Genomic DNA, 13375 nt, shown 5'->3' with positions numbered 1-13375 from the left:
CTGCTGAGGGAAACAAATGACAGAGAAGACCTCTCAGCACTCAGGCAAAAGAGTGGCTCTAAACCCCTTTTCAGCTACACAAATGTTTGAGCTGCAGGCCTGATGGATAGTGTTTAAAGCCACTGTTATTACTGCAGCAAGCAAGTGGTTGGCATCAAAAATCATAGCATGCAAGGATGTCCTCTCAAAGTTCCCTGTGAGCATGTCTCCCTGGCATCCTGGTTGTGAGGAGCCCTTAGCACCCTGAGCCCACTCACTGATCTCTCTGGCATTAGCTGCAGGGAAAGGGTAGCAGCTAAGCAGCACTAAGTAGCTTTTCTTTGAGAGATGGTGGCATTTTGTGTTGAGATGTTTCAGTGCAGTGATTTTGGGCTTTTCCCAGGGATGGCTTTAGTGCCAGCAGCAACCCTGGGTGCTGAAATGGGAACAGATTCACCTTGGTGAGCTTCAAGGGATTTCAGGTGGCTCCTGTCCCTGCTCTGCTGCAGTGTGGAGCGAGGCTGGTGTGGTAATGTTGTATTTAGACATCACCATTCTGACAGGTCAGATTGCAGGGTACTTATTAGCGTAGCTTGGAATAGTAAATAAAAGAGCTGTCAGATAAAGCAACCAGCTAAAGAGTCTGATGTGAAAAGTCCTTCATATTGTTGAGGGGTTTTTTTAACTGTTCATTCAGTGTTTCAGCAATTCATTCCATTCAGTCATCTCTGGAAGACACTGGGGTGAATGGCTGCTGAGAGTTAAACATCTGTGGTGTGGGGATCGGGCACTTTCTGCTCAGTATTTGTCTGCATGCTCTGGGAGGCATAAGAAAACATCATTTTCTTGGAGTGCTGTGAGGACAAAACTCCTCTCTCATGGTTTCCTCCATAATCCCAGGAAAGGAAGGACATCTCTTTATCCTTATCAGCTCTCTGCACAGCAGAATCTTTGTCTGTAGCAATGATAAGACAAAATAATGGTGATAAACCCAGCCTGGCACCACCGCAACTTCTCCCTTGCAGGCAGAGGCAGAGTGGCTGCCCTCAGCCCCCAGGCAGGCAGCCTCTGGAGAAGCAGCACCATGGGAATGGCCACGGTGGGTTCATCCAGCATCCTTCCCCTACAGGTGCTGCAGGCACGAGCTTGAGGAACACTTAACAAGCAGGGCAAACATGCAGTGATTATAGATGTTTTCTCTAGAGTTAGTTACAGATTCACAGAGTGCTGGGGGCTGGAAGGGCCCTGCAGAGCTGCTGCAGCCCCAGCCCTTGCTAAAGCAGGTTCCCCTGGCTCAGGGGGCACAGGAACGTGTCCAGGTGGGGTTGGAAACCTCCTGAGAAGGAGCCTCCACACCCTCCCTGGGCAGCCTGGGCCAGGGCTCCCTCACCTCAGCTCCAAAGGAGCTTCTCCTGGTGTTTAACTGGAACTCTTTGTGTTCCATCTTATGCCTGTTGCCCCTTGTCCTGTCACTGGCCCCCACAGAACAAACACTGGCCCCATCCTCTCCACACCCACCCCTCAAGGATTTCTCAGCATTAACAAGGCTCCCTCAGGTGTCTCTTCCCCAGGCTGAACAGCCCCAGGGCCTGCAGCCTTTCCTCCTCACACACATGTTCCATCCCCTCAGCATCTTGGTGTCCCTGCACTGGCCTCTCTCCAGCACTTCCCTGTCTCTCCTGAGCTGGGGAGCCCAGAACTGGCCACAGGACTCCAGATGAGGCCTCAGCAGGGCAGAGAAGAGGGGGAGGAGACTCTTTTGAGTGGGTGATTAGAGCCCCTGCTGTCACTGATGATGCAGACCTGAGAAATCTTGGAGCACTGGGCAGTGGCCAAGACAGTGCTTTTCCAAGGATGTGCTGTGATCAATAGACAGCTGTGATTTCCCAGCAGAAGTACACACAGAAGTGACTTTGTAAAGCCTTTCATCCAGCAAGGCAGGAGTTCCTACTTGGAACATGGATGCTGGGGCTGGAGCTTCGTTGCCACCTGCACTGTGAGTGAGGTCCACCGGGATGCTGGGGGAAGTTTCCAGGCCTGATGCTGTTAAACCTCTCTGCCAGCTCTCTGGAAGAGGTGATATGCAGCATATTAATGACCTTTTCCAGTGGCACTTAATTAGGGTTGCCAGAAAGTGAACTAATCCACGGAGCTGTAGAGGAGTGAAAAAGAGGCAGGAAGTAGCAAAATGAGATTCAGACTCTCAGCTTCCTCTTCCCATCAGTAATCCGTCTTTCCTTGACCCGTGTCTTCTGCACATCTTCCCTTCCTTTTGTATGTAAAAATGTTCTGTTTTGAAATAACAAGCAATCCAAGGAGTGGTATGACTCACCCTTATGAACAAAAATAAAACAGAAGCCAGGCTTTGCTGCTTCCTCCCTCGACAGCACTGAGCAAAGGCTGCAGTCGGAGCACATGCTGAGCCCCATCACACAAGGGCTGGTTTCTCTGTTTTCCTCTGAGCCCAGCCCATGGGAAACAGGCAGCATCTTTGTGCAGCCAAAGAACTGTGCTGGAGTGAAGTCCCATCCTCTCCCCAGGCAGAGGCTGCAGCAGGATTGGGCAGTGCCAGTAAGTGCCAGGGTAGTTGTGTACCCCTGTGTGTGACCGGCAGTGATGCCTCAGCCTCTCCCACTGACCCACCCCTGGCACTGGTGGTTCCTGGAGCTGATGTGTTTGAGAGCTGGGATTTGTCTGCTTCTTCCTGGGATTTGTCTCTTTGTGGGTTTTTTCCCCCTAATCATTATTTTATTGAAGCAGTAGGTGCAGTGCCATCAGATAAGTTTGTGCAGATGCTCTGTCATTCATGTGCAGCCTTATTATGTTTAATATTACATCAGTGCTGGTTTGTTTTGCTGGGAACATCCGTGTATTGATTTGCAGATTCCTTTGTTGCCTGTATTAGAAAGAAAGTCCCTTTCCCCTCACTCCCCTGTGCAGAATGAAACAAAGAGTAAAGAAAGGTAGATGTTATCTGAGGAAATCAGATACCAAGGTGATTTCTGGGAGCTGCAGAGCCAGTTACTGACTTATACCTGTGGTTTGTTTTCACACCCTTAATAGATTTTTAATGTCTGGGGTTTTTTTGTGGAGTGGCAGATGAGGATGCTCACCTAGGGAGAAACCAGGCATCCTGCCTTTTTTTTCTGCTTGCAGATGCCTTCCCAGGGGGATGGTTCTGTCGGTACAGGGTGTTCCTGGAGGGAGAGAGTCCTGTGTCTCTCTTAGGCTTCTGTTGCTGGCCAAATCGATGGGTGGCAGCTCAGGGGTCCAAGAGGTGAGTAGGACATGGGGAAGGCACTGCCAGGAGCATAGGGAGTTGCTGCTGATCTCAGTATGAGATTTGCGTGTTGATGTATGATGTAAAACTTACCTGGTTGTTTTTAATGCTGAGCAGTGAGTTGGGGCTCAGCATTGTCTCCATGCAGAAATGCAAACCCACTTGTGGCCAGCACTAAAAGGGATCATGGGCTGGAAAGGAGCCAGGCAGGATGATACCTTTCTCATTCAGTGGGGAAAGGCAGTTGTTCATTTGTCTGGTTGAGAAAAAGAGAGATGGAGTGACTTGGGTATCACTACATGATGCATATTCAGCACAGCAGCCCTCTGCTTTCAGTTATCCTGTATGAAACATGCCTGGTCCTCGCCCTAGTTGTGAGCACAGTGGAAGTTTGTTCTGTTTTCCATTTGTTTATTTATTTATCACCTTGTTTTCAACCTCTGCAGAGCTTGATGTAGGCACAGAGCTTCAGAAACGTACACATAACAGAATAACAGATAACTGTGATTTGGTTACAAGGCAATAATTTAAGTCGACAGGTTTAGCTGATAACATAAAACAGAAGAGAGAAATAGCATCAGTTTATAAATGTCAGCAGAACCCCTGCGAGTGAGTTGCTGCCTTGAAGCTGACTTTGGTGCTGTTACTCCATCTAATATATTAGAAGAAGTAATAAACAGGTGTCTGAAAAAATCTGGCTGGCCAAGATTAAAATAACAGGGCTATCAATTAAATTCTTCCTCGGTGTCACTTTCAGCAACTTTCAGGGCAGACAGGACAGCTCCAGGTAAGAGGAATGCTAATGCACCAGAAGGACCTCCAAAAGGCCCGGTGGTTTTGTTGCTGTGAGGTTTTGCATCTGTCCTGGTGCTCCTGCAGCTGATAAAGGGATTAAATCAAGGCTGAGAATAACTCTGTCCCAGCAGCGCATTGCCACGGGATCAGCGTCTCTGCTCGGAGTATAAATGCTGTCGCTTTGCCCTGACACTCATTCCCAATAAACACCTTGTCATTCACACAGTGGCAAGGCTTGTTTCGTCCTCTGCAAGGATTTTACCTGTTGGATGCTATCTTTTTGGCTGTGAGGTGAAGGGCTGAGTGATTGAGGGGCAGGCAGGTGGCACATCCCCATCAGGGACGCTGGGTGGTCTGCTTAAACCCCGTGGCTTTCCCTTAGGTCCGTCAACCCAAGCAGATGCAGTGACACGTACTGAAATCACTTTAGCTGGGGTTTAAAGAATTCCAAGTCTGAGATACTTTTTAAGTGGTAAAGAATATTAAGTGGTTGTGGGGAAAGAAGTTTGCCAACTCCCTCCTCCGACAGCTATGGCCTTTTCCGCAGGTTCATGGGAGGGTTCACAGCTCGTCCTACTCACTGGGTGCTAGAGTTGGAGGTGGGAGATCGATTAGGATGGAAATTCTTCTTTCCCTTTAGAAGGAGCAAGAGAGCAGGTCAGAAAGAAATGGAGCAAGTGTAGGATTTGAGGTCTCTGAAAAGTGGGACCACTCGGCTTCATTCAGCATCACACACATGCTTGTTTGGATAGACATCCTTTATTTTTCCAAGGTGTCAAGGAGAGAAAAAAAAGGTCAGAAAATTACTTAAATATAAACTTGTTGTTATGTTTTTTAATTGAGTTTCATTTCCCGAATGTAACTTGATGCAAACAATAAGTAAGAAATGAATTCCTCGAGGCAGAAGCTATTAAGGGTGTGATTCCGGATGAGCAGCACGTGAAGCTGGGTAATTGCTTACATATGTATCTCTCCGGTGCGTGCTCCCAGTTGTTGAATAGCAGCAAATTATAGGAGTCAAAGAGAATCAACTATTTTTAAGGGAAGTGTCTGGAAGCCACATACTGAAACATGATTAAAATTCAGGGTTTCCAGCTTGCTCGTTTAAATCGTCAATTTTAATCACATTATTTGAGTCGACCCACCCTCAAACACACTTTGTGAATAACGCTTTAGAATCCCCCAAACTAAACAAGAAAGCAGAATCCCAGCATCCCAGCATAGTGGGGGCTGGAAGGGCCCTGCAGAGCTGCTGCAGCCCCAGCCCCTGCTAAAGCAGGTTCCCCTCGCTCAGGGGGCACAGGAACGTGTCCAGGTGGGGTTGGAAACCTCCTGAGAAGGAGCCTCCACACCCTCCCTGGGCAGCCTGGGCCAGGGCTCCCTCACCTCAGCTCCAAAGCACTTTCTCCCGTTTAAGTGGAACTTTTTGTGTACCATCTTATGCCTGTTGCCCCTTGTCCTGTCACTGGCCCCCACAGAACAAACACTGGCCCCATCCTCTCCACACCCACCCTTTAGGGATTTCTCAGCACTAACAAGGCTCCCTCAGTCTTCTCCAGGCTGAACAGCCCCAGGTCCTGCAGCCTTTCCTCCTCACACGCATGTGCCATCCCCTCAGCATCTTGGTGTCCCTGTACTGGCGTCTCTCCAGCAGTTCCCTGTCTCTCCTGAGCTGGGGAGCCCAGAACTGGACACAGGACTCCAGATGAAGCCTCAGCAGGGCAGAGTTAGAGGGAGAGGAGAACCTCTCTTGACTTGCTGCCCACATTCTTCTTCATGCACCCAAAGGCCTCATCCTGTCTCAAACATCTAGAACATGTTAAAGTGACTGCACCAACCTCTTATCTGAAAACAGAGCCATCTTTCATGGTTTATTTAAGAAAGCAGTGTGTTTGTCCTGTAGTTGCATGAACCTGCTCAGCTGTGCACCGTGGTGAGCAGAAATCCCTGTAGCAACAGAAGCTGCTTAAACACATCAAGGCTGAGATTTCTGCTCTGGGCTTTGGATAGTCTCAGTCAAATTGTGTTTAGGAAGGTGTGAAGAAGCAGCAACAGGAAAGGTTTGTGTCTTCTCTGATGGCAACCCCCTTAATTCAGTTGCAGTGGGTTTGTGAGTTGGTGCACGCTGGGGTTCACGTTTTCTCTTATTTATCACTCACTGAAAATAGAAACTGGGAGGGCTGATAACACAGGAGTCACCTAGCCCTTCTGGAGGCTGCTCCTTACCTTCCCTCTTGATATTTCTTTTAAGCAAAGCCCATCAACCACATTCCTCTCCCCTGGCAACCGGGTGAACTAATGTGGCCAGATGCACCGGGAGCACGACAGTCGGAATACACTGTACTCTTCTAACAGGGACATTTATTTCTGCCTATGCCTGCCAATTGAGGAGCTGCTTCAGCAAGAGCTGTGGCTGTAACCTGGGCTGTCCCAGTGCTCGTGGCACAGCCAGGAAAGCCACTGCCTTTGGGAGGGGAAGGACCCAGCTCACCCCTTGCTTTCTCCCCTGAGTGCTGTTTGTGCCTTATAGGAGGAAGATGTTCTCTTGCATCTGCATGTTCAGTGCTGGGTTATCATTTTTTGTCTTCCTTGCTGGCAGCCCTTAAGGCCACAAAGATGATGGAGTGGAGCATCTCCCTTGTGATGAAAGGCTGAGGGAGCTGGGGCTCTTCAGCTTGGAGGAGAGGAGACTGAGGGGTGACCTCGTTCATGTGGGTATCAGGAGGCTGGAGCCAGGCTCTTCTCACTGGTGGCCAATGACAGGACAAAGGGCAATGGGTTAAAGCTGGAACATAAGAGGTTCCAGAGAAACACAAGGAGGAATTTCTTCCCTGTTCAGGTGAGGGAGCACTGGAAGGGGCTGCCCAGATGGGTTGTGGAGGCTCCTTCTTTGCATGGGTTCCTGTGTGACCTACTCTATGTGGTCCTGCTCTGGCAGGGGGGTTGGACTGGATGAGCTTTCGAGATCTCTTCCAACCCTTAAGATTCTGTGAATCTGTGCTTGGTGTCTCCAGCAACGGGGAGAAGAGATGTGCTGCCCTGCTTTCCGTGGAGACCCTACAAACTCCTTTTTGACCAGCATGCATTGCCTTCATGGTCTGTGAGGGGGACAGCTCAGTGGATTCCTGCAAAGCTCACCCTTTCAAAGTGTGTCTCTAGAAAGACGCAGAGATTAAAGCTCCCACGTGTCACAAGTAGAGGAGCAGGAGAAGGTTTGTGTCTGTTGGCAGAAAGCATGCTGAGTGTGGAGGGGGCACAGCTGGCCTGGCCTTGCATGGTTTAAAATGAGGAGGTGATCACATCTGTCCCCTCATATCTGACCAAGGCAGCTTCCTGCAGACAGGAGATGGTGCAGAGAAAGAGGAGCTATCAGAAATGCACCCTGTTTTAATAGGAAATCCTCCAGAATGGATTTTCCTGTTTCTTCTAAATGCATTTATACCTGCTGGATGGCTTTAGGCTTTGAAATGTTTTTGTGTGAGTTGTGACAAACATCCCAGTCTGATGTAGGAAGCATCAGGTCCTTTGATCAGTGGCACGTCTCTTTGGTCTTAAGGCGGGAGGAATCAATCCAGTTGTTCCCCAGACTAGAGGGTTTTGACTTTGAGAACATGTATTTGTTGTGTGAAATAATTATCCCTGTCTTCTCTTGCCTTTGGTAGGAGATGCTGCTTGTCTCCTGCATGCTGTGTTATTTTAGCCTCAGCATCTTTTCAGGTAGATGGAATCAGATAAAGGCTGAACAGGGAAACCTCATTGAGAGAGAGGAGCATGGGTAGCCATGTGTCTGTCTGTCCATCCATGTGCAGCTAAGATCTCTGTATTCATTCAACAGCAGCCCCTCTCTCCTGAGCTGGCAGCTTTCTTGCATTAGAAGAAGACAAGGCAACATCAAGAGGAAGTGGCCAAACCTTGTCCTCTCTCCGTCACAGCAGGACGTGGTTGTGCTCAACTCTGGCCAAGAACAAACAGGCTGCATTTCCCATCTTTTCTGCTTTTCAAACCAAAGCTTAACACATTCCTTGTATTTTTGTTGGTGGGTAATAGTGATCATATATTCCCTTTAATACAATATTTCCAAACCAACACAGCCTCACCTCAGTACACCTGATATTCAGCGTGCCTGCCTGCACTCTGCACCAGGCTTTGGTTTCACTCTGACAACGTTCTTTTATGCTCTCTATCCCAATTCCCCTTTCTCCAAATAGTCTCCAGATCCTCTCCTGTGATGTGGAGTTGTTGGGCTCTCTTAGGAACTGGTCTCCAGCAGCTTTTCAGCCACTCTCCCCCAAGCCTGTAGCATTGCCTGGGGTTGGTGTGACCCAAGGAGTGCAGGCGTGGGCACCTTCAGCTCACACTTTGTGAGCAAAGCTGAAATACCGCACCTGGCCTGAAATAATGATCTGACCTTTGTTTGTAGGTCAAGCTGTTCCTGCAGGGTCACACGTACGATTAAATCTGCAGACAGGAGCCAGAGAAGCCAAGCTCCCAGACAGCAACACTGAAAATGGTGACACGAGAGAAGGGAAGAGAAGGAAAAGGTACAGTGGTGCAAAGCACAGTGGCTGGGTGGGCTGCAGGTTTCATGTCTTTTGTTAGAGGTGGAGTTCTCTGGTGCCCTCAATTGCTATCTCTTCCTGAGACTTAATTGCTGGTTTAAGAGCTCAGCTGTGCTGAAAACAGAGCCCAGTCCTTTGAGATTCCTTTGGGATGGCTCTAGAAGTGCCCTGAGTGCATGCTCAGAGACACCTTCCTGGCTTCTCATCCCATGACAGCGAAACTCCATTTGTAATGTGACCTCTTGGATCGACATTTATTCCCTTGTCATTCCTTTTCCTGTGGTCTGAAGCTACTTTCTGAGCCTGAACCATGAGAGCAGTTGTGAGGGGCTTTCTTTATGTTGGCTGAGCCAGATAATATTGGTTTTAGCTGGGTGCAGTCAGCAGGCTTGCAGCAGTTTTCCAGACATCAGTTCCCCTTAGATCACACAACCCACAGCTTCAAATCTGTTTTAAAAGTTTCACTGGTGCTGACTTTCTGCTTGACACCCTCCTCCTCAAAGCTTATCTTGCCTTTTTTTTCTGTTCAAGAGTATTTATGGCGTGGGTAAGTTCCAATAAGGTGAATGTAAAGAGCAACACAACATGGTTTGAAGCATTTCTGTGTCATTTCTGCTTGGACTTACCCTTGCTCTACACTTTGTGTGCAAAGATCATCAGCACTTCAGCTGTAGAGCTCCCTGTTAAAGCCTGCAAGTCCTTAGCAGTGATCTAGTGGCACAGTGATGCTTTTTTGGTTTTCCCCTGAAACATTTCCAGCTTTTCTATATCACTGCATGAAATTCAGAGGCATAAATTAATCTCCACTTCACACCAGGAGAAAGCCTTTTGGTACTGAGGGGAGGGAGCCCTGGCCCAGGCTGCCCAGGGAGGGTGTGGAGGCTCCTCCTCGGGAGGTTCCCAACCCCACCTGGACACGTTCCTGTGCCCCCTGAGCCAGGGGAACCTGCTTGAGCAGGGGCTGGGGCTGGATGAGCACTGCAGGGCCTTTCCAGCCCCCACTATGCTGGGATTCTGGGGTTCTGTGACTAGAGATTTTGAGTCAACATGCAGATTATGGAGCCTTTTTTGATTGCCAGAGTGAGGTATCTGCAAACTACACCAAATGCAGCACTCAGGCTCATCTTTTACTGAGTGTGGGAGCTTTTCTGTGTGTTCTGAGTGAGATGCATGGAGATCTAGGGCTCTTGCCTCCTTTCTTCCTGACGTTATGCATTGCCACTATATGACAACGGAAATATTACAGATGCAATTGTTCACCCAGAAAATGTTTCGCTTTGTTTCCTCTGCAAGGCTGGGCAAGGTGGATGTTGATTCGAGTTCATTCACATCCCAGGAGCTCAAAAAAGCTTTGGCTAAAATGAAGGAGAGTGAAAAGGCAGAAAGAAAGGTAAGAGGGGTTCCTTGTTTCTAAAGCAACGCATGCTGCACAGATGCAGACTCTCTGCATTGCATGTCTTAGAAAGATGATGATTAAAGGAATTGCTTGGGAAAAATACTGTGTAGACCAGTCTGGTGAACATGGACTTAAAATACCCTGTGAAACTCTCACCCCTTTTTTGTAGTAATCCTGGGGTTTCTGTAGAAATGGAAATGTTTTGGTTCAGCTCTGTTGTATTCGTTTCAAATGTAAAGGATTTGATTTTGCTCTTCACTATCCTCCTAAGCATGAGGAAGGATGACAAGTGTTGTGCAGCTGAGACACTTCTGGGTTTGGTGATGATGACAAGCTACTGAACATAGTATCCCCTGCCACTGGCATGGCTGGATCCAGAAGTGATCTTGTGGTTTATGTTTCCAGTCTCATGCCTTGGGTAGTAAAAACCAAGCAGATGTGGTGAAGCACAGGCTGAAGTTTCCTTACACAAGCTGTAAGTTTCCCATTTAGTTATAAATAGTCCACAACCACAGTAAAATAGAATGTAAGTGCTGCCTTCAGCCCTGTCTGGGCTTGGAGCCACTGTTGTGACACTGGTGGGATGATATTCAACTCGTCAGGTAGATCACAGCCTTTCTTTCTCCCCTTTTCCACTCAGCAGTACTCCCTTAGCCCCTGGCTCCTCCTGCTGCCTTGACATTGTCTCGGTCAAAGGAAAACTGAGGCAGGAGTCAAGGCTCTAAACTCTTGGAGTGACAGGAAATCTGCTTTTTCCCCTCTCTGGCACAAGGCCTTGTTTTTCTGTGGGGTTATTGACGCAGCAGCCAGCATTACTGATGCAGGGCTTCTGGAAATGAGTGGCATTAGATGCAAAAATTAGTGATACTCTATTATGGGGACCAAAAAATAGCTGTATTTGAAAAAACCCTGTTAGAATAGCTATTGTCCCTGGAACTGGGCTAAAACCAGCTCCATCTAATGGACCTAAAGTACTCCATTTAAAATCACTCCTGCGGGGAGCAAATTCATCCTTGAAGTAACTGTGTCAGAGTAAATTGAGTTACACCGGGCGCCTTCCCATCTCTGCTCCTGCAGAAGCACTTGTGTGTGGCTGGGCTGGGCTGGGCTGGGCTGCTGCTGTGTGTTGCTGGGTGGCACCTGCAGTAATTAGGGCAGCAGTCTTTAGCACGGATTGCCATTAGGCTGACAGTGCTTTCCCTTCCTTTCGTTTCTCTCCAGCAGCTCAAGCCCTTGGCTCCCGTTGGCACGAGGGAATGGGGCAGTGCTTGCTGTGGGGAGCACCACGTGCCCAAACCCTCTGCTTGAGGGTCACTCCTGTGTGAAAACATGTTTTGGGATTTGTGCTTGTGACAGAATCTCTTTTCAAAGGAGCTTTCTTGCTTTCCCATGCTCTTGGGGCAGCCCGTTTTCTGCCTGGCACCTCTGCTTCCTCCGTCCCCTGCAGCAGCGGGCTCTGTCCTCTCCTGTCCTCTCCTGTCCCAGTGCCACCAGTGCTGATGTTGGAGAATTGATCTCTGCTGGCTCTGGGGCTCTCAGATCTCTAGCAGAGCCTTTTCTTTCTCACCACACACCTTTCTGCAGCTCTCAGTTCATTGCAGCCCTTGGGCTGCTGTTTGTATGAGGAAGACCAGCTGTGCTGCAGGACAAGCTATCTCCTGGCCAAGCCCCAGGGCACAGCACTTCGGCTGCTCCCATCTCATAGCTGGTCCTCCCACCTTGCTTTCTGACTGCTTCTGTCCCTGAGAGAGATAAAGCCACCCTGAAATGTGTTAAGTGGTTGAGATGATGAAAGCATCTTCATATTCATCCAAGGAGATCTCCTTGATATCACTGACATGGAGTCACTGAGCAGGTCAGGTTGGGCAGGACCTCCAGAGCTCTCCAACCCCATCTCTGGCTCCAAGCAGGGTCAGCTGTGAGATCAGAGAGGTTGCTCAGGGCTTTTGGCAGTCAGGCCTTGCGAACATCTCCTTGCAGGCAGATGGAGAACAGCAGTGCTGCCTGCCTCTGGGCTTGACATTGCTTTGGAAGGCATGTAGGACATACTAAGCCCTAGGTTCAGGCTTGGCAAGTGCTTGCTGGTACCCAGGAACTAGGTGTCTTACAGATAACTGGGTTCCTGAGGTTCTCAGAAAGACCCTCCAACTGTGCCCCTGCATCTTTGCTCCACAGCAGCAAAGCCATTTGCACAGACAGACAAGTTTCCCTTGTCGGTTTGGGGCTGGAGTTTCTTTATCACCTGCCTTCATATCTGATTTCCTCCTTCTCCTTCCAAGGCCCACGAGGAAGAGGTGAGGAAGAAGTTCCGGCCCATAGAGCAGCTGAAGGAGGAGTTTGAAAAGCTGAATGTGAAGATGGAAACAGATTATGAAATTATGGTTAAATTAATCAGCACATTCAACAGCTCTGTCTCCACGCTGGATGAGAAGGTGGCAGCGCTTTATGATCTCGAATATTATGTTCACCAGGTAACACAAATGCATTAGTAATTACCATGTAAAATCCAAGGGATATGCTGCCAGAAACGGGGGGTTTATGCTTCTTATCGGTATCAGGTAATACAAATTGCTTAATTATCATAATCCTGGGACAATAACAGACAGCAGAGGGCCATTGCAGGCTTCTTTTATATCCAGGTTTGAATAAATCATCTGTGGTGCCAGGAGCGAGCGGTTTCCTGGGGGTTAGTGGTGCCTGATTTGTTGTCTGTTCTCAGCCTTTTCTTCTAGCCCTCTCTGCTTCTTTTATTTGCTTAATGTTACAAGATGGGGGTTTATCTGCCTTTTTTGGGTAAGTAGAGTGGTGTCTGCTAAGAAAACTCCTCACTCCTTCCCTGGAAAGCCTCTGTGCTTGCAGGTAGGTGCCCTTACATCAGTTTGCTGAGACTGTCTTTGTACCAGGGAAGACAGCAGCCACCCAAAAGCCTGCGTTTGTCTTGATGTGAGTCAAAAGTGGCATTGCAGAGCCTCTCTCACAGCTGGGCCAGTGGTGACAAGGACCGAAGGCTCAGGCAAATGGCAAGATGCTGAGCATCAGCTGAGCTGTGCTAAATAGCTCTGTGTGAGGCAGAATAGTTCTCCTGAAATCTCACTTCCTCAGGTGCTCACACTATTCTCCCCCTCCCTCTGATCTCTCTTGCTCTGCTTTCAGCTCTCACCTTTTTACCTCCCGTGGATTGGAAGCTGTGGGCACACTGCTCTCCTCCTTTGTGCTTGCTGCCTTCCTGTTCTGCAGCAGCCTGAGTGGGTGTCTGGGCATCAAGGCTGTGCTCTGCCTCGTGGGAAACAAGTGGGCTTCTCTGTCCCCAGTGACTGGGAGAGTCTGGAATGAACTGCATGAGCTTCCAGTATTTCTCTCTGTGAC

General features: G+C 48.8%; 1 protein-coding gene across 1 annotated transcript in view; it reads left to right on the top strand.

Annotated features, from left to right (window-relative positions):
- The window catches only part of SIL1 (SIL1 nucleotide exchange factor), a 95864-nt gene that overhangs the window by 46790 nt on the left and 35699 nt on the right, over nt 1-13375 (top strand). Inside the window, exons 4-6 of the mRNA XM_062001940.1 lie at nt 8475-8595; nt 9907-10003; nt 12289-12480. Coding sequence (XP_061857924.1) covers nt 8475-8595; nt 9907-10003; nt 12289-12480 — 410 coding nt within the window. The remainder of the gene's footprint in view (nt 1-8474; nt 8596-9906; nt 10004-12288; nt 12481-13375) is intronic.

This window comes from Colius striatus, chromosome 9 (assembly GCF_028858725.1).
Source record: "Colius striatus isolate bColStr4 chromosome 9, bColStr4.1.hap1, whole genome shotgun sequence".
Lineage (NCBI taxonomy): Eukaryota > Metazoa > Chordata > Aves > Coliiformes > Coliidae > Colius > Colius striatus.
The sequence above is the reverse complement of the archived record's forward strand: the minus strand, read 5'-3'. Positions and strand labels throughout refer to the sequence as shown.